Source organism: Dipodomys spectabilis, unplaced genomic scaffold (assembly GCF_019054845.1).
Source record: "Dipodomys spectabilis isolate Male_0828 unplaced genomic scaffold, ASM1905484v1 ptg000145l, whole genome shotgun sequence".
Classification (NCBI taxonomy): domain Eukaryota; kingdom Metazoa; phylum Chordata; class Mammalia; order Rodentia; family Heteromyidae; genus Dipodomys; species Dipodomys spectabilis.
The window spans coordinates 3287800-3309274 of NW_024870822.1; the positions used below are offsets into that span (position 1 = coordinate 3287800).

General features: G+C 43.1%; 1 protein-coding gene across 2 annotated transcripts in view; it reads right to left on the reverse strand.

Moving 5' to 3' along the window:
* Positions 1-794: 794 nt before the first annotated feature.
* Ldlrad3 (low density lipoprotein receptor class A domain containing 3) overlaps positions 795-21475 on the reverse strand; it is a 252056-nt gene continuing 231375 nt past the window's right edge. The window contains exons 5-7 of one of the 2 annotated variants that reach the window (XR_006149233.1): positions 12997-13342; positions 10443-10767; positions 795-805 (exon numbers count right to left, since the gene is read on the reverse strand). Coding sequence is in view for 1 of the 2 variants with exons in the window: in XM_042691631.1 (XP_042547565.1) it covers positions 10530-10767; positions 12997-13342 (584 nt within the window). In the remaining variant the exon portion in view is untranslated. Of the gene's footprint in view, positions 806-9232; positions 10768-12996; positions 13343-21475 lie in introns of those variants that run through there. The other variant, XM_042691631.1, reaches the window with a different exon arrangement.

The window sequence follows — 21475 nt, forward strand, 5'->3', positions numbered from 1 at the left end:
AGTCGTGAGCTAAATCAGCTGTAGGCACAAAAATACATGGGACAAAAAGCTAGGGACTAAATCCAAGGAAGTCTGAAAGCCTCCCCTCCATTCAGCCCTCTGAGCTGCTAGAGTGGGCAACTTTTTTCCCCTGAGACTTTATGGGGAGAGATGGAAGAACATGCCCAGCTTGGGTCCACCAGACACCTGCCTGCCAACTGCCTGTCCCCCGCCTTTCCTTCTCAGACAGATCACCCTTGTCAGGAGCAGCCGCAGCCCGCTTCATCACTCTAATTGCAGTGTGGTTTGTGTTCATCAAGGAAACAGCAGGGATTCCAAATTAAATTCCAACATGCAATTTATCCAAGATATAAGGCCAACCGAGAGATTCTCTACAGAACCCTCCACCTTCTATTTTGGAGACAGAATTTTGCTGCTAGTGCTGTCTGCCTCATGCATGTCTCCTGGCTCTAAGGCTCTGTAGATGCAGAATCTCCTGGGTTGGTGTTCTGCTGCTCTACCATTTCCAAGATTACATGGAGGGAAATTTTGGAAACAAGAAAAATCCTGGGGGTGGGATGGAGGCATGCAGAGGCCAAGAAGTCTGGCATTCACTTGTCTATCTTTGGGAATTAAGTATGACAGGGGATCCTTCTGGCAAACTCTGAGATGATAAATTAGTTAATTCTGACTGGTGGCAGGGAGGGAAGGTGGGAATTGGATAATAAGTATCATTCTATATGCATTCATTTGCTTGGGAGAGGCTTCTGAGCAGAACACAGGCCTCAAAATCAGTTCTTGCATGCTTCACACCAATGCCCCAACTCTTTATCTGCAGACCCATCTGCCAGGGTTCCCAGACTGTCTCTTGGCATCTGTTTTCCCCAACACGTAAATGTTACATGACCTTAGAATTAAGATGACAAAAGCCAATTGAAGACCACAGGTGTGAAGAAGAGATTGAACCGGGAGGGTGGCAGAACAGAGATTGTTGGTTCTTCTGAGTGGCCATCCTCTGGCTCTCTCCCTTTTTAGTTCTGTCCTGACAGGTAGTGAGTAGGAGCCCACCCTGAGAATCCCTTTCTGGGGAACCATATGCTGTGGTACTAGTGACAGTCTGGCAAAGATTAATCTATCCCAAACAAGCCTTGGACTCACATAAGTAGAGCAACATACCAAAATACCATCTGGAGCCGAGGGTTCCCTGAAGTGTGGGTGTGATACAGGGACACCAAAGCCACGTGAGCAAATGTCCTGGAGATGACAGTCCAAAAGGAAGAGTTTCTGCAAAGCCAGCCCTTCCTGGTGAGTTTTTCTGGGACCCTAGATCCACCTTCCAAATCTACACGAATCTCCCATCATTTAGAACCAGTTGATTTTGAGGACAGGAAGTCTGTCATCAAGTGAGCTTGGGGAAGAAATATCCAGTTCTGATGGACAGCCAAGAGGCAGGAAGTGGACACGTCCATAAAAGAGTGAAGAGGTGTCTGCCAGGCACCAGCCTCCCCTGAGGACATAGCCAAAAAGGAAAAAAGGAAACATTACTCAAACAAACCAATAGTGAGTTTAAAACTGAGTGATGGAAGCCTGGTCTTTGGGTTCAAATTTGTGATTGAGCCTTACTACCTTTGGGTCTTAGAATATGCTCCTACCTTTGACCCTTAGTTTTTCAACCTACAAATGGGTAAAATCTACAAATGGGTATCCATCTCCCAGGTCTATCTTTTTAGAACAGGGGTTGGCAACTTTTTCTAGTAAGAGACACGCACATTTAATTTTAATTTAATTTTAGGCATTGGGGTCTATGATGGGCTCTGTTCCAGGCTTTATCTTTGCCCCAAAGCAGCAAATAAATGGGCATGACTGTGTTCCAATAAATCTTTATTTAAAAAAGTTGTGGGCCAGATTTGGCTTGTGAGTAATGTTTTGCCAAATCCCACTATGCTAGGATGATATGTTTGAATGGTACTCCTACTGCTGCTACTATTATTAGTATTGCTGTCCTACCACTAGCCATTCAGATAGGCAGGAGATATCTGATATGTCTCTATTTCCCCTCTTCCTGCTGTCATATACTTATTCATTCTCAGAAAAGGCCACTGAATGGACTCACTGAAACTTTTGGGTGCAAGTGCCTTCAAGATTTTGTTAAGTTGAAACATGGTGACAACTATAATCCCACCTACTTGGAAGGCAGCGGTAGGAGGATCCTGGTCCAAGACTGGCTTAGGAAAAAGCAACAGGCCTAACCAAAAAACCCAGACAAACAAAAAACAAACAAACAAAACCAGTAAAGCCAAATAGCTGAGGCCACAGCTTAAGTGGTAGTGCTTGCCTAGCAAGTGTGAGGCATTAAATTCAATCTTCAGTGGTACAATAAAAGAACACATTATATTTTGTTTTGCTTTGCTTTTTGCCTTGAAGGAGTCTGGGTAATGCAAATTTCCCAACTGCTTAGCAGTTAAAAGCAAGGGCAGTTTGTATTAGCATGTGACTGGTAGCATGGCTGTGTCATGACTTCCCATTAAAAGTTTCTATTGCCTTTCACGAGGGACTTGCCTTTGTAATTTGTATGACTTTCTCCCTGCTGCCTCCACAAGTAAAGATCATTACAACCATTTTGCAGACACACATTGAGTTTAGGCAAGACAGACAAGTCCCACAAGTGCCTGAGACTTGAGCTTAGGTTTTTGTAGTCTAAATCCGGATGCATTTCTCCACATTCCACCTGTGCTCAATATCGGATTAGTCAGGATCTTGCTGCAAATGATAAAACCTAGGCTTTTTTTTTTTCTGGCATAGACATAAAAGGAATTCATGGAGCAGCCTGGAGAATTTCTGACATGGGGGTGGGAGGGAAGGACCAGAGAAACAAGATCTAGGCCACATAAGAAACAGATACCCCACTGATACAACCAAGTGCTCTTCTGTTGACATGCCCAACCCCTCCTACTATGGCCTGGAGTCGGGTGGTCTTAGGCTACCCTCAGCCTATTCTGCACCATATGGAATTATACTATACCACTCCCTTTTAAATGCCAAGTCTTCATGTGTGGGTCCTGTTAGCTGAGTCTAGGCTAAATATTTAGGCCTCAGTTCCCAAGAGAAGCCAGAAAGGAATTTTTTGTTTCTTCTAAAGGAAACAAGGCTTGGGAACAGAATTCCCCAAACCTAAGAAGAATGTTCCAAAAGTATGGGGCTAACGCTACTTCTGGATCCATATCCAAAAGAAAAAAAAGCAGGGCCTTGAAATAAGCATTTGTATAGCAACACTATTCACAATAGTTACAATAGACAAAAGGTGGAAACAACTCCCATGTTTACTGACAGATGAACAGATAGACAGTGTGATGTATTTATAAAATAGACTATTGATTTGACTTCTAAAGGGAATGAAATTCTGAAGCATGCTATGACACAGGTGAACCTTGAAGACATTATAATAAATGAAATGTCAGTTACAAAAGGAAAAACAACATTGTATGACTCCAATATGTGAGGTACCCAGGAGAGTCAAATTCATAGAAACAGAATAGTGGTTGCAGTGAAGGCAAAGAGGTCATACAAAATTATGGCTTAACTCAGATTTTAGTATGGAAGGTGAAAAATCTAGATATGGGTTGGGGCGATGGCGGCCTGGCAGTGTGAATGTTTTAATACCACTGACTTGTACACTTAAAATGGTTATGGTGAAAATTTTATGTGTATTTTACGACAGTTAAAAATAATATTTCCATTTCCGAGAAAGAGAAATGGAGGCATGGAAGAGGACCAAAAAAAATCTGATAAAGCTGCCGGTGGTCTTAATTTCTGGTATTTGTTTCTTCCAGCAAGTAAGTGAATGACTGTTAGAAGTTCAGGTACAGATTTCCCAGCTTGGATCTCTCCAAGTTTTGACAAGTAGGATGAGGGACAGGTAAGTGATTTAAGAGTGAAGTGGGTTGAATGTGGGACAGCAAGGAGAGACGGGGACTGTGCTCATCGTAGGGCAGCTGCTACTCAGCTCCCAATACATTTAACTGGGAATGGAGCCCAGTATTACTAGACCTTGAAGAGGAGGGAGAGATCCAAAATAGAAACCCTCAATTTATATGGAGAGTTGAAGTATGAAAACCCATTTCTATGAACTCTGCTGCTTCAATCGCTCGCAATAGATTAAAATGAGAGAGACTGTAAGTCACTTAACAACGTATGAATTGGTTGAATACCTCTTTCCTGGAAGTGAGCAAACTCAGTGTTTGAGTATAGAGGAAAAGGCTAAAGGTAAAATCATGGTAACCCATTGACTGGTAACTCTTAAATGCTCACTTATTCTCAAAGAATAGCTTTCTTCAGGAAAGACTGGTGAGAAAAAATATGGCTATTAATTAAAACCAAAATGAAGGTCTCCTGTCACATCTTCTTTCTCAACCTTCAGACCTTCCAAATGAGGAGAATCAGAATTACACTCTGAAGACGCTTGACTACCCTACTCTCTCCAAGGAGCATGAACAGTCTTGTCTTAACATCAAGGGATGGGAGTGTAGGCAGCGGTGCAGAGCAAGGGAGAGGAGAGAATGGCGGAAGGAGAGAAAGAGAAGGCAAGAGAGTAGGGTAGTCATTGGGTTAAAATCACTTCTCTAAGGTGGATTAATCCTTCTGGAAGCTCTGTTCTGGGTCTACATGGTCCAACTGATATTTTCACTCGATTGGCCTTGCCTAGTTAATTCACTCCAGTGAATTAAGCAGGAAGGAGAAACTAGGGAGAGGGGCCCAGAGGCCTTCTACACTTTTTCTTTTCTAACTCATCTGACTCGAGAGGCAAACCTATGGCCGATGTACTGGCCATTTCTGTCTGGGGAGGAGGCAGCCACTGACCTTGAAGTTGCTTAGCCTCCTCATCCAGTGTCACTGTATGTGTCTCCCTGGGACTTAGTGGGCAAGAGGTTTTATTGGGCTCAACACAGTACAAGTACTTTGAAAGCTATGTTGTCCTAGAGCACAGACTGGGCCCACACAGATGGTCCAAATAATTTACTTTATAAAAGAGTCTCTCCAGTTTTGAAAAAAAAATATGAATTCTGGCTATAGAATGGAATGAGAAGGTCAAAAATGAAATTTTCTTTTCTCATTAAATACATTAAAAAAATCCAATTTCCTACCTAACAGGAACCCTAGGGTTTGGAGGGTTCAGCGTCCGTCCTGGAAACTCTTGCCTGGCTTGGACCTGATTCTTGGACATTTTCCACAGTGCTCTTCTTACTGTGCATCCAGGGGCAAAGGTGCCAATGAAAGGACTCCACATGAGATCTGGAAAGCAGATGTGCCACAGAACTCATTATGCTCAAGTCCTGGGGGCTGGTCCAGACATGTGGCTTCAAAGATCTCCATGGAGTCCCGTACTGCAGGGCCATCTTGGAAACTGGAGACACTTCCATGGCCTTCCTTGTCAGTTTGTTTCTTCATCTGTCCCAGCTCCATCTTGGGAGACTGTCTTGATTCACTAGTGCTAACACTTTCCTACATCAGTATAACCCTAATTTTCATATCAAATCCCTTACTCCTGTAATGCTTGTAGTGGCTCTGACTAATCCCAGCGGATATACTAAAGCAAGCACAAACATCATTTTCATGAAAGAGCCACTTATTAGATCTCAGCCAACAGCAAGTGGGGTCAAGATATTCACATTCAGTCATTTCCTGGCAACAGATTCCAACAAGAGGGATGGGTGGTTGAAGCAGCTTATTTTTCATGTACAAGGAAACCAACACTTTTTCTCTTCTTACAACTTCTGTCACTCTTTCCATGCTTGGAAAAGGGGTCAGTTGTCATCTCTGAGGAGGTAACACCCCTTCCAAACAGAACCTGTGGTCCTTTAGCTAAGTTGCAAGACATGTCCACACACTTAGCTGACTCACCAACTAGACAGTTCTAAGACAATGGTTTGCTCAAGTTTCCTTGCAAGAGTCACACTTCATACACAGCCTCCAAATGGGCACGTCATCATGTACTATTTTAATCTCTAGGTCCTAGTTTTGCCCATTCCAATGTATCATTTCTTTCGCAGTACTAAGCCTTAACTTGGAGCTTCACGCTTGCTAGGCAAGGACCCTACCTCAGAGTCACACATGACATTCACACTGGTAATTTTTGAGATATCTTGCTTCTTGTCTAGGTATGCACCTTGGTTGTGTTCTGCCTATTTTAGGATTCTTGTACCACTGTGCATGGCAAAGCAGAGGTCTTGTGAACTTCTTCTAGAGTTGCCTGGAACCACACGTGATCTCCTCTACCTCTGTCTCCCAAGTAGCTAGGATTATAGGCATGAATCACTGATGTCTGGCTTCCAGCATATTATTTTTAACTTTTAGGTTGGCTCACAGATTATGTTAATGTTGGTCTCAATACTATTTCTATACTATGCCTCCTAATTGTACTTCCTAGTTTCTTTGGGAACCCGAGTTCGAAAGTTTCACGTATTGCTTTGATCTAGGAATCACTCAAAATCTTTGAGTGGCATGTATCTTTTCAGGATTCTCAGTGAGGCCACAGCTGAAGTGTTAAAGATATCAATATGAAGATTCTAAGTGGCTCCTGATGGGAAAGAATATTCTAGATATCCAAAGATAGATGCTCCATCAGAGATAATGCAAGTTTTGGGCTAAGAGTATGATTGATGGGCTTCAGAGCAAGCCAAGTGGTCAAGACCTATAGAACAGAGTATGTGAGACAAGAACAGATGAGATTAGCTAGTCAGAGAGAGCCAGATGGCATCCATCAGGTCCTGTAGATTGACTACTACGTTGACTTTTATCCTGAGTGAGCTGAGCATTAGAGACTTTGAAACTAGGCTGAAGAGATGCAATCCAGAAGATAGATCACAGACACTGAATTTGATCAGAAAGGGCTAACTGTATACTAAGTATGTAAAAATGAACCCAAATACTTGCTTGGTGATCATTAAAATCCTCTTTTGGCTCTTCTCAGACACCTATTTAATCTACATTTTCAATCCAAACATACAGGTAAAATAGACAAGTATTAAAGGAACTTAGGAGCCTATCATTGAAGCTGTATGAGAGAGCAAGACAGGCTGGGTGTGGCTCATTGGACAAAGGAGTAGGTCAGATTTTTGGCCCATTCAATTGGGTTGGTCAGCTGGAAGGGTGATGACCCAGAAGACAGCAAAGAGACTGTGGGAGCCAAGATAAGTCTAACTATGGAAACCCTCAGGCTCTGAGTAATTGGATACCCCTATTGGATAGCTCCATCTTCTTATGAGAGCTATAGATCAACACATGAACTAACTATGCTTCTGTAGGTCATTACTTCTGCTACCATGGGTGACAGTGGTGACCTGCTGTACATCCTGACTTGCTAGGCATCTATCCTGCAGTATCCATTGACTTAGGGATCTCAAATCAGACTTCAAAGAATATAAAGATGCTCTCATTAGTGGGATCAATCTGGTTGCTTGTGGTTTGGAACTAATTACTGCACATCAGTGTAGGATGTATAGTCTGCCTTCTGCTATGTGCTAAGAACCTATAACCATTATTACAGCCCCTTGCCCCTATCCTTGGAACATTGCTATAGCAACATTAGCTACCATCTATCTTTCAACATCTCCAGGGCCCATAATACGTATTAGTTAATCCCCACAACTTTACCTGTTCATTCCAGTCTCATCAGCTGCAGGATCTTCATCACCATTCATATTTTAAGGCCTCCATCAATATAGCCTTCATTTTAAATTTTATTGTGAAATAAATTTATCGCAGGAGCTAAGACAGAAACTATTACTTACTTTTTTTTATTGCTGTACTGCAGGAAAGGAGGTCAAGCACCATTCACGACAATAGAAAGAATGAAACTGCAAGTTTATTTGAAAGTATAAAAATTAAAAAAAAACAAGCCTAGCCAAAACAACAAAAAAGCAACCACACACAACCATTCCAGTTTACATTAACTCTGAACGTCACACACTATTTATTAACCACTGAGTTGCATTTTTTAAAAAAAATGTCAATTTCATGGTAGAGAGAGTTGAGTCGGGCGATAAGTTAGCAACCACAGTGAGACTATCTTAATGCTAAAATAAAATGCTGATCTCATTTGAGAAAAAAGAGCAGAGATTATTCCTCCTCGGAATGAGTCAAAAATATTGCTAACCACCTATCTGACATCTTAAGAAGAGTGGGGGGTGGGATGGGGAGGAACAACCCCTAAATCCTGTGGTTTTACTATCATATAATATATATATATATTTTTAAAAATCCATTAAAAACCAAATCTATAATAAAAATGCCCTCCTGTTTGTTTGTTTGTTTTTTAAATCATTAGTAGGCTCTCCTTATCTTCTAAAACCATTTGTTTTTCCTAAGATGCCTGAAGCGGAAAAGCAGGTGAGATTAACTCACCCGTATGCTTGATTAAAATTAGAATCCTTTCCTCTCAACAACTTTTAAAGCACCAGAAAGAAGCAGAAGCCCATGCGCGGGGGAAGTAAAGCCACTCTGACTCAGAGATGAGATGAGCAGCCAGGCACTCTCTCTACCATCCAAGCTCTTGGCTGGACTACTCAGAAAACAACTCAAGCACTACTTTAAAAATGAAAGACACAACACCTAGATTCCTTTACTTAAAAAACAAAAACAACAACAAAAAAAACAAAACCCTCAATGGCTGGTTTTCCTGTAGATACTGTGTATTGGTTAAAAGAGGAAAAAAAATCTATACAACAGGATGGTGCTCTATCAACTGAACCACAGCTCCACTTTTGGCTTTTTTTGGGTGGTTAACTGGACATAAATATCTCAAGGATTTGTCTGCCTGGGCTGGCTTCGAACCATGATCCTCAGCAATCAGCTTCCCAAGTAGCTAGGATTCCAGGCAGGAGCCACTGGCGCCTGATCTTTAGACTGTCTTCTTCAGCATTTCTTCTGCTGTGGAAAGAACCTTGAACAGGTGAGAGCTCCATTCAGAGGCTCCACGTGGTTCCAGTTTTGTTCCAGGTTAGTCAGTATTAGGATTTTTTTTTCTTGCCAAATAGTACCTGCCTTTTTAACCCATGTATCTTTCATGGGTGGGTCCTGTGGCTGGCTGGGGGCATTACCAAACAGGAAAACTAGAATAAATAGAAACTAAGAACTGGAGTATGCACCCCTCTTTCTGCATTAAGAACTCGATAAACATGCAGCAATACTAGGGTTAGTCAAGGGTGACATCCAGGGACCAGGTGGGGCGAAAGTGTGATCTCCTTTGCATTTTTCCTTGGACTACATTGAAAGAAAAACCAAACTAAAACAACAACAAAAAAAGAATGATAGCTTTCCTATACACATATAAATAGTCCCTTAACTAGAACGGGGAAAAAAAAAACCCCAAACACACTGTTTTAAATGCATTTCTAAGGGATTAAAAAAAATCCAAATGGAAAATCTTGACTCCAAATCGTCTGCTGCCCATGTCTCTCAGAGGAGAAACTCTGCTGGAGTATTAGGAGAGGCATGACCTAATTCTCACCTTGACTTGAGGTGCTAGTCTTAGGGCCTTGGGAAGAAGAGTATATGCAGTCCTGAATTTGGCTCTAACATGTTAGAAACCAGTATGCTCAAGTTCTAGTGCACAGATAAAACAAGACTCTCAGGTGTTAAAGGAACTTAAAAACCTCACATGGAAGCTGCATGAATGAGCAAGATACGGCCACAACTATGGTTTACTGGACAAAGGGCAGGTCACCTTTTGGCTCACTCAAATTGGCTCAACCCTTGGCTACCGCAGGCCAGTTGAGAAGATACCGGTTCAGAAGTTGGAGACTGAACTGTGGGTCCAAGGCAGGCTCAGGCTCTGGCAGGATGCAGGTTAGGAGCTAAGAACTCATGACAGGGACTCTTTTCTGGGTTGAGATGGGAATAGTATGATCTACACTGCCAGAGAAAGCCCTCAAATGGAGGAGTCTAAGACTAATCTCTAGGGCCAATTTTCTTCTATCTAGGGAAGAGGGTTTCTGATACTTCAAGAAACCAAAATGTCACTGTTGATAGCTCATGTCTAAAGTTGTGTTTGGCCACTGTCTCCATTCAATGATGGGCTCCTGGTGGGATCATCCAGCCCCAATTCCCAAATGAACCTGGAAGGTCACAGCCTAGAAGAGAACTTGATCCTATGTCCTTGTCCCTCCTGAACTCCCCCACCCCATAGAAATGCTGTTTTCCCCAAAGACTACTTAAAAATCACCTCAAACTTGCCGCTTATACGCAAGAGAGGTTCCAACAGTTACAGAATTACAGGAATTGTAAGCTTGTGATGTTTAAGGCCTGAAGGAAGAAGGACTTCTTTCTATAGAAAAGATGACAATGCATTTTGTCAACTGAGTGGCTGGAAAAATGTCAGGTTCAGGTTCTCCTCCAATGAAACGTGCTCAGATCTGAGGGGAGAGAGGCAGATGCTGCCCCAAATCTTGAGATATCCTTGAAGGAACTTAAGAGAGCTTCCCACGATCACACGTTGTTCGACTGGAACAAGTTGGAGCAGACTAACCCATAATGGACTTTGGAATAGCTGAATTTTATACTTCTTCGGTGCCCTGCCTGGACACAGAGTCCCTGGACTCAGCTGTGCCCCCTGGAGGACCAGGCTGCCCTGGGCTTTGGTCAGTGTCTTCCACACTCAGGAGGCTACTGGCTGCTTGGGAGCTGGCACTGTTGACACTTCCCGACCGAGAGCGATAAGGAGGCAGGTTGGCTTGGTTCAGAGACTCAGTGTCCGAAGAGTAGGGTGGTGGAGGAAGGTCATACCATGCAGGTCTGCAAAAGAGAAAAAGGGGGAGGCAGTAGCAGGAGAGAGGCAAGGATGGGATGAGGGGAAGAAGATACATTAGAGTCAGACATGCTGGAGACTTGGGCCTAGCTCCAACATCAGCCTGTTTCTGAGCTGATGCTTCTAGTGAGATATGAGATCTTCCCTCCAAGTACAAAGACCAGAACAGCCAGTGGTCTGGAACAAGACAGAACAGAAGGATCAGGGTAGACTGGCTTGCTCCTGTCCTGGTCAGTGCCAAATCCACATCCTTCAGGTGGTGGACTTGGAATAATGTCTCCAGACAACACCCCGGGTCAGCTTAGGTGAGAGGTGCTTTGCTCTCTTAGCTAAATGTCCTGTGGCAAAGAGGCTGGGCTGCATCTTGAGAGAGCCTTTGACGGGGCCACAGAAGTTGGGAGTTCTTATTAAATCCAGCACTTCCTGTGGACTTGGGTGACAGAATACCCTTTTGATACCCCTTCTCTTTACATGTACTTTGCTTGAAAGAAAATAGTTTCAACAGAAAAGATATTTTGGTTTTAGCTCTTCCCCCTGGGCCCTGGAAGCTTTATTTGTCTTCTGTGAGGACAGGAAGAGTTGCCACTGGAAAGGATCCAGGAAGGTGTCTAGCCACCCCGGTGTATGATTCCTGATGCAATATACAATGCACCTCAGGTCTCCGAGGTAGAAGGCTGCAGGGGAGAGTTCTGAAGGGCAGGATATGGGAACAGTAGACTCAGAAGGGCCCAGACACCTGCAGTCCACAGGTTTCTAAAATGGGCTATGGCGGCGGGGTTAGGGGAGGGAATGCTAGTGAGATAACTCAGTGGAAGAACATGCACTTATCAAGTATGTGTAAGGCCTTAGGTTTTATACTCATACATAAACATAAACATACACACACACACACACACACACACACACACACACACACACACACGCTAAAGAAAAGTATAGAGATGGGCTCTGGTGGCTTATGTCTAGAATCGCAGCTACTCACAAGGCTCAGATCTGAGGACTACAGTTCAAAGCCAAAGCAGGCAGGGATGTCTGTGAGACTCCTATTTCTAATTAGCCACTGAAAGTGGAAATGAGCTGTGGTTCAAGTGGTAGAGTGTTAGCCTTAAGCAAGAAAGCTCAGGGAGAATATCCAGATCCTGAATTCAAGCCTCAGGACTAGTATACGTGTGTGTGTGCGCGTATGCGCACGCAGACACACACACACACACACACACACACACACACACACACACACACACACACACACACACACACACACACACACACACACTCACCAGGAAAAGTATGGAAAAGAGAAAGGTGGATCATTGGATTATCTTGGGGGTCATCAAAGGAGAGAAGGGAAGGCTGCAGAGGCACCATTTAACTCCTTTTGTCATTTCATCCACAGAACTCTCTGCCTTGAGGTTTCTTATAGGCTGCCATTCTCATAAGAATTCCATTGCTTAAGAGTTTCATCCATCTTTTAGATGAAGTCAAGCAAAGTTAGGGGACTCATTTATTTTCTCATCCAGTCAAAAAACATTAACCAAACCTTTGAGAGGTGCTGGGAGCCAAGTGAGACCCAGGACTGGTAGGAAATTTAACATGAGCCACTGTGGATTAACCAAGGAGCAGCAGGGCTCCAAGGCATCTGGGATCATATTCCATGTCCTCAGACACATTAACTTAAAAGCCTAGGGTCTGGATTTCCTCTTCTGTTCACCCAGACAGATCTAGAACCTCCCTCAGTGAATTTACCCTCCCTCCCTCCCTCCCTTCCTTCCTTCCTTCTTCCTCCCTTCCTTCCTTCCTTTCCTTCCCTTACTCCCTTCCTCCCCCTCTTTTTTCTGCCAGTTCTGGAATTTGAACTCAGGGCTTAGGTGCTGTCCCTGAGCTTTCCCTAGCATTCTGCCACTTGAGCCACAGCACCACTGATGACTTTTTGCTGGTTAATTGGAGATAAGAGTTTCACAGACTTCTCTTGCCTAGGCTGGCTTAGAACTGCAATCCTCAGATTTCAGTCAGCTGAGTAGCTAGTATTACAGGCATGAGGTATCAATGTCCAGTGTTAATGAGGTGTTGAGAAAACGAAATGGGATGACAGCTGGGAGAATTCTGCAAGGATTTGGCAAATGTCAATTGTTGTTGTGCCAGGCACAAGGTAAAAGCTAGGACAGCCAGGTCCTTCCTCTGTTAGCCCCTGCCCTTCTCTTCTATCTATCCTCACTTACCTTTGGTCCAGCAGGGCCTGTGAGTAGGAAGGCGGGGAGCCTACTTCGGAGGCATTCTGTTCAGCCTGGGTGGCTACATACTGGACGCCATTGTTGACATTGTAGGTGACATTGCAGTGGTGGGGATGGTCCAGGACCACCAGGCGGGACAGCAGCACCGGGTGCTGCAGCCGATGCACGGGCAGCGTCATGAGGTTGTTCCGCTTCCGCTGATGATGCAAGACGAGTGCCAGCAGGGCCACCACCAACACAAAAATGACAGAGCTGCCGATGATGGCGTAGGTGATGCTGGGGTAGTATACCAGCTGGTTCTCGGAGGTCACAAACACTTGTCCACTGCCTGGTTCTGAGCAACCCCAGAGAGGAGAGATGAAGAAGAGAGGGTTACAAGTCAGCCCTCCTTCACTGTTTTCCATCCCCGTCCCCCCACCCCCAAGTCCTGGGGCTTGAACTCAGGTCCTGGGCATTGTCCCTTAGCTTCTTTTTGCTTAAAGGCAGCCCTCTACCACAGCGCCACTTCTGACTTCTTCTGCTTATGTGATACTGAGGAATCGGATCCAGGACGTCATGCATGCTAGGCAAGCACTCTACCACTAAGTCACATTCCCCACCCTTTTTTTTCTTTTTTACTTTAAATTAAAAAATGTTATTATAAAGGTGATGTACAGAGGGTTAGAGTTACATAGGTCAGGTAATGAGTGCATTTCTTTCTGGACAATGTCACCCCTTCCCTCACTCTCCCCAGTTTGTCCCTCCCATCCCCACCTACTAGTTGTAAGTTCATTTTCAACATAGCATCTAGTGAGTAGCACTGCTGCATTTGTTCACCCTTTGTCCCTTCAATTCTGTGCCTCCTCTTACCTTCCCAAAGACAAATAAATGAACAAGTAAGACAAAAAGAAAAGAAAAAGAGCAACCAAGAGAAAAAAAAAAAAAACGTTTCCATTTCCTGGAATTCATTAAGATAACTATTACTTTATATGATCAGATGCACATAGGCATTGTGACTTTGTGTTCCTCTCCTAAGAGTATCTCCTTTGGTCTCACTATGTGTGAATACCAAGAGTCCTGTATAATTTATCATGTCCCAGTGTATTTTTAATTTGTGTGTGTGTGTGTGTGTGTGTGTGTGTATGTGTGTCACTTGTAGGCCTTGAACTCAGGGCTTGGGGTTGTGCCTGAGATCTTTTGCTCAAGGCTAGTGCTCTACTACTTTGAGCCACAGACCACCTCCAGTTTTCAGGTGGTTCATTAGAGATAAGAGTCCCATGGACTTTACTGCCTGGGCTGGCTTTAACTGCCATCCTCAAATCTGAGCCTCCGAGTAGCTAGGATTACAGGCATGAGCCACTGGCGCTCAGATCCCCAGTTTTTTAGCTTTAGTTTCTGCATAAGAGAAAACATGCTGTTTGTGTCTCTGAGCTTGGCTTATCTCACTTAACAAGATTTGTTCTAGATCCATCCATTTCCCTGCACCCTTCACCTTTTAAATTAGCTCTAAAACTTGCATGCAAATGTGGGTGACAGTGCTATGCATAACAGTCAGAACAGTCAGAACCACCAGATGTCTACTTCCTATAGAATGAATATACAACAAGTGGTGGCTTCATCACACCCAGATCTTCAGTAGACTGCAGGTATCAATGGTTGAGGGGTTCCAGAGACTTCTCCACGGAGGAAGAACTGGGCATGCTCAGGATGCAGAGCTCAGCACTGTCCAGTGCATGTGTGATTCATTTTCCCCACAATGCCACCCAATTTCTGCCATCACCTTTCTGCAAATCCCAAAGCTTCCCTCTATCATATCAAATAAATATATTAGGTACCCTTTGGGGCTTGAGAAGAATTCTGTAATTTTTTCCTTGCTTTCTGGGCATCATTTGCAAAGGTAGGCATATTTTCACAGAAGGAAGACAAGGAAACACTCAGCAGATCAATGACAATTTAAATACAACTCATGATAACTCAGGATAGACTGAAGGCTGCCTATAACAGATATGTGCCCTTAGCCATGTAACAGATGTGTGGAAATTAATTTTTTTACTTCCTTCCTTCCTTCCTTTCTTTTTTTCCTTTCCTTCTCTTTCTCTTTCTGTCCTTCCTACATGTGTATATGTCTGTGTGTGTGTGTGTGTGTGTGTGTGTGTGTGTGTGTGTATCTTTCTTTTCTTTTGTGTGTGTGTGCATGTGTGCCAGTAATGGGACTAGAACTTAGGGTGTTGTGCACTCACTTATTAGATTTGTCTGCTTAGGCTACTTCAGACCTTGGTCCTTAGTATCTCAGCCTCCTTAGTAACTAAGATTACAAGCTTGTACCACTGGCACTTGGCTTGAAGCATTTATTTATTTATTTATTTATTATTTGGAAGAGCTTGGCCAAAACTGTGATATCAGGCTGGATTACTGTGTATCACCCCAAAGCGTAATAAAATATAGTTGAGCACATCAAGTCTCTTATGCAGTAAAATAAACCAGGCTCCAAAGATCCTATATTATATGATTCTGCTTATATGGAATGCCCAGGAAAGGCAAAGTTACAGGGACAGGAAGAACAGTGGTTGAGTGCTTGAGTATGAGGATTAATGATAACTAGGTATAAAGGATCTTTCTGAGATGATGAGAATATTCTAAAAACTGGATTATGGAAAATTCACTAAAAATCATTGCCTGTATTCTTAAGCTGGGTGACTTTTATGTTATGTAAATGAGACCTCAATAGAGTTGTTTAAAAAGTCAGCCCTGGAAAGCATAATTAACATCCGGGGAATAGGAGAGGTCTTGTGGTGGAAATCATTTTCCGCTGGCAATACAGAGTATTGCACACACAAGGAAGGCAGTTAGGGGCACGGAGAACTTGCTGTAACTGTGAAGTAAGCCAGTGTTGAGCTTTCTAGATAGAGCACTGGCACAGCACAGGCCAGCAGGGACTTTGGAGTCAGCCTGGGTTCCAACCCAGTCCCGTAAGGACAGCGCTGCCTGCCTTCTGGCTGCAAAATGGAGACAGCAATGCTTCTGGACTATAAAATAAATCAGCAATCAATAAGCATTTAGAACAGCCGCCGACACTGCGCGATACATTCAAGTGTGTGTTTAATACTCCCAAGTGTGTGCTTTACCGCCCCTCCGTGCCTCATAACAACTTTATGAAGTGGGCATTCTTTTTAAGATGAAGGTAGGGAAGCATGGGGAGGTTGAGTCCCTGGATCCAGGTCATGTGGGTTGGAGGTGAGGAGACTGTTTGAGCTGAGCCTTGTCCCTAATGCTCTGCCCTGGGAACCCCACAACAAAGCCCACTAGATATTTCCCAAGAGGTCCTGGGGTGAGGAATCCAGACATACCTCTACTGGCTACCAATGTCCTCCAATCCACAAGTGCTTATGAGTCACTCTCAAAAAATTTTTGTTGTTGGTGGTGGTTGTAGGATTTAAACTCCAGACCTAGGCATTGTCCCTGAGCTCTTTTGTTTAAGGCTAGCACTCTACCACTTTGAACAACAGCACCACTTCTGGTTTTCTAGTGGTTAATCAGAGAGTAGTCTCACAGACTTTCCTCCCCAGGCTGGCATTGAACCACAATCCTCAGATCTCAGCCTGCTGAGTAGCAAGGATTATAGGCATGAGTCACCAGCACCTGGCTCGCTCTCAAAATTCTTAAGTGATGGGTTTCTCAACCAGCAGGACATACCTGGCAGCCTCAGGAAGGTCCAAATTTGTCATCAGGTCTCATTAGTGAGTTCTTAGCATTCACATTCTTAGTACTCTCCTTAATAGCATCTCTGGACCAGTGGTGGAAGTGCTGAGAACCTTCTTTTTGGAGTGTGGGGTGGGTGGGCTTTGACATGGAGTGCAGAGACCCTAAACCACTGACTTGGGTTCAATCGTCTGCGGTATGAATACAAGTGGGAGCCTTTAAAGCAAATGGAAAGTAAACAGCTCACAGATCTTAACGATGTCACTTAAAACTGTGAAAGCAGGCTCTCTCCAGACCTGCCCACTCTGGCAGGAGAGAAGAAAGAGATGATCACATTTGCTGGAGAATTATGACGTTGTATAATTCAGTGGAGCCTGCCCTTTCTCTCTCTCTTTCTCTCTCTCTCTCTCTCTCTCTCTTTCAAATGTCATCTTGTATTAATTCATTAACTAGGTTCACTTTCCTTCAGTGCTTAATGAGCCTGCTAAGCCAACTTACTAATATCAGAGTTGCCTGGGACCTGAGTTCCAAGTGTATAGTCCACAGATAATGAAGTTTCCATTTGTTCTGGCTGTACCTCACGTGAATGGCCCTGTATATTGTTGTCAAACACCTTCAATTTCTGATCATGCCTGAACTTGTAGTGCATGGATTCTGAGCCAGCTGCAGAGCCCAGAGTACTCTCAAAAGGGAAGTTTCCCTGTGGTGGCTGGTGATGGGACAGGCTGGCTTTGGTATCACTCCTGGGTGCAAACTTGTCACACATTTGTGTATATATCACAACAGTTTCCCAGCAGGCCTTTTATTAAGTCCCTCAGAGGTGCTGCTCAGACTGGTGGAAGGGACTATGGCAGCCGACACGGGTGACTTGCTGTTCCTTTCCTTCTACAGAATTCCTCCTTCCATATGCAAATTCAATTTCCTACAGACTACTATTTATTTCTCTTCTATTGCAGCAGACCAAGGTAAAGTTTGATTTTGTATTTTGCTGATCTTGGGAATATTCATGTTCAGGCACGGCTAGTGGAGGGTCAACCAATGCAAACCCAGGCAGGAAGGAAGCGAGCTGAGTAGAACCTGCTCTCCATCCCCAGGCTCACAGCTGTGGGTTCTAAGTCCCTGGCTTCAAGCAACTGGGAATGCAATATATTCAGGAAAAAAATCATATAAACTGAACATGTTTATTTTGCAATGTTAAGTGCATTCTGAATGCTAAACCAGCACTTCACCACTGCACTATATCCCAGCCCAGGAAATAACTTTTCAATACAACTACTCATAAAAGCACTGTTCATAACAGCAAAATATACTACACATGATCTGAATGTATATCACTGTAGGCCTGGCTTAATAAATCATGTATATACACATAATAACACTTATAATTAAAAAAAAATCAAGGCATTACATATACTGATGTGGGAAATGACTGGAAAGATATACTGCTTTTTAAAAAAAGTCACTAGAGAATTGCTAAGGTTTGGGTATTGCTTTTTAAAAAAAAAGGCATGGTCTCCAAGTTTTTATGTGTTAAAACTCAATCTGCAATATCCCATGTGAGGTACTAAGTGGATAGAAAATCCAATTATGTTGCTGAAAGGTAAAGCACTTATAAGGTGATTAGGATTAGATAATGTTGTTAAGGGTAGAGACCCAAGACTGAATCCTGGGTGGCTTTATGTGGAAAAGAAAACCAACTCTTTGTCTTGTATATAGGTTTATCTGATTTAGGGAAGGGATGGGGAGTCACAGAAAAGGTAAGACAAAGGGTGAACCGATGCAAAAGCTATACTCACTAGACACTATGTTGGAAAGGAACTGTACAACTTGAGGGGTGTGTGTGTGGAAGTTTGGGGGGGGGAGGGAAAGCAGGAGAAAATGAGGGAGGGGGTAACACTATTCAAAAAGAAATATACTCATTACCTTATGTAACTGTAATGCCTCTGTACAGCACCTTTACAATAAAAGAAAATAAAAAAATAAAGTAATCACATTCCAATAGATGGCTTAGAGGAGGAGGAAAAGAAGGGTAGGTGCAATAAAAGAGCTGTCCTGGACCATGTGGCAGACAACTGGTTTCAGTCTACTGCTTACTCTCCTGAGCTGCCTTTGCTTTCCCTTTGTCAAATACACTTGTTAACTTACTAAAACTGTCCTCGCTGTTCTCGACTTTATTTCTATATCCTTGGAGAACAAGAACCCACCACACTCCTTCACCACCCTGTATGTGTCAGAGAAAATGCTTCTTGCCACCAGAGCATAAGAGGATGGAGACAGCCAAAACCTGCTTAAACAATTCAACCACTCTCAAGATGTGCAAGCATTCAACTCACCCAATAAGAAGTAATGACATTTAGGCTATGTCCAGGAGAAAATGTATATACCTCATAGTGCCAGCCAATGGAGAGACTGAGGGAGAGACTTTGCACACTAGTGATGAAGGGGAGGGGAAAAGAAAACAAGAACAGACACACACACACACACACACACACACACACACACACACACACACATACACACACATCTGTCTTACACCATGTGGTAGCCTGTGTCCTTTTGGTTTTCTGCTACCAAGAAGACCCTCACCAAACAGGGGCCCTTGAATCTTTATAACTGTAAGCAAAGCCCAGAAGTGTGAGCAAAGCTTAGGGTTATAAAAACTCATCCAGCTTCAAGTATTTCATGAGAGCAATGCCAAATGGATGAGTCTAAGGATGTACAGCACATTTTTGGAAGGCGAAAGGCACAGGGGACAAGGATGGAGAGCTTCCAGGGAGAAGAGATACAAATGGATACGTTTCAGAAGGAGGCACCTTTTTCCTTGTTCACTACTTTCTACATTATGTCACTACTATTATATCCATTTATTTAAAAAAATACTGTCCTCTTCCTTTGCCTTTTCTTGGCTGACAGTGTGTCTCTGTTTCATTATTTTCCTTTTCTTTCTCCCTGTAGGTGTCAGGAGCTCTTGGGGCTCCGGTCTTCTTGTCTCACACCCATGGGGACACCTCGTACTGAAGAGAGGCTCCTAGCCTCTAGCCTGGACTTGAGTCCAGAATTCCTGCTCTGAAATATTTGCTGCACTTCAAACTATCATTCCTTCAGAAAACAAATGAAAAAAAAAATCAACTCCTGTTCTTCTTTATAAAAATAAGGTTTTCTCCAAATGAGAAAACTCAGGTTCAGTGAGGCATAATGTAGGCACAATAAAATGTGCTCTCTAAAGTGTACAGTATGAGGAGGTTGGCAAAGTGAACAGATGCATAAGCACCTCGACAATCAACATCTGGAGCCTTCCATACAGTACTCCCAACCACCTAAATTCCTTTGTGTACCACTGCAATCAGTCTCCTCCCCTCCTTCCCAGCCATGGGGAAACCTCTGGTCTGTTTGCTGTCCAACTAGATTTGCCTTTTCCAGAAAGTCACAGAATTAAAATCATACAGGCTCCTGGCCTTTTGTGACTGGTTTCTTTTACTCAACACACCGCCTCTGAGATCCATCCATGTTTCCACCTGTTAGTATTTTGCTCCTTTGCACAGCTGAGTAGTATTCAGTGGCCTGAATGTATCAATGCATGCTACATTCATCAATTCACCAGCAGAGATGGGGACTGGATTGTTTCCAGTTTGGAGAACCAAATATTTTTTGCTGACATGTATTTTCATATTTCTTGGGTATACCAAGGACCAAGGCTACTGGGTTGGCTGAGAAGCGAATACCTGACTTTATTAAAAAAAAAAAAAAAAAAAAAAGGAGGAGATGGGGACAAACAAGTCGTTTAAGGATTCAGGTGGACCTGTTGCAACAATGAGAAGTACAAAATGTCATGTCAAAACCAGCTTTACAATGTCGGTGGGGGGGGAGTTATGATTGGGTGGGGGGGAGGGGGGAGGCTGGGAAGGGATATGAAGGGTAAACAAAGGAGGCTGCAATGCTTGGTAAGAAATGTATGCATTATCCTGCCCATGTAATTGTAACCCCTCTGTACAGTATGTTCTCAAATAAAATAAAATAAAATTTAAAAAAAAAAAAAAAACAACAACCAAAAAACTGCCCTATTATTTCCCAGAGCTGCTGTGGTCTTCTGCACCCTGCTTCATACTGAGCAGAAATGTGTGGGATCCCAGGGTCCTACATCCCTGTCAGCACTTATTATTATCAGTCATTAAATTTTAGATAAAACCTCTCTGAGGTTTAATTCGCATTTCCTAATGATCGTGATGCTGGGCATCTGTCCTTGTGTTATTTGTCACTGCTTGTTTGCTTTGATGAAGTGTTTATTCAAATCTTCTGCCATTTTTTTTTAAAAACTGGATTGTTTGGCTTATTATTACTGAACAGTAAAGATGCTTCCTAAATTCTGGGACATAGTTCCTTTGTATCATAAATGTTCATGCAACTATTCTTCCATGCCATGGCTTGGCTTGTCATTTTCTTTACAGTGTTGTTTTCAAGGGAATTGTTCTTTATGAAGTCAATTGTATCAACTCTTTCTTAATGGTTTGTGTTTTTATATTCTGTCCCAAGAATCTCCCTTTAAATCTTTACCCAGGAGTTTGATAGCTTTAGTTCTTCCATTTACATGTACAATTGACTGCAAGTTAATTTCTGTTTATGGCACAAGGAAAAGGTCAAGGTTCTTTTCATCTCTCCATTTAGATACCAGTTTTTTCCAGCACAGCTTGTTAGAAAGTCTGTCTTTTCCTAGTGAATCACTTTGACATCTTTGCTGCAAATCAATTGAGCACATGGATTTGGATCCACTTCTAGACTCTACTCTGTGTAT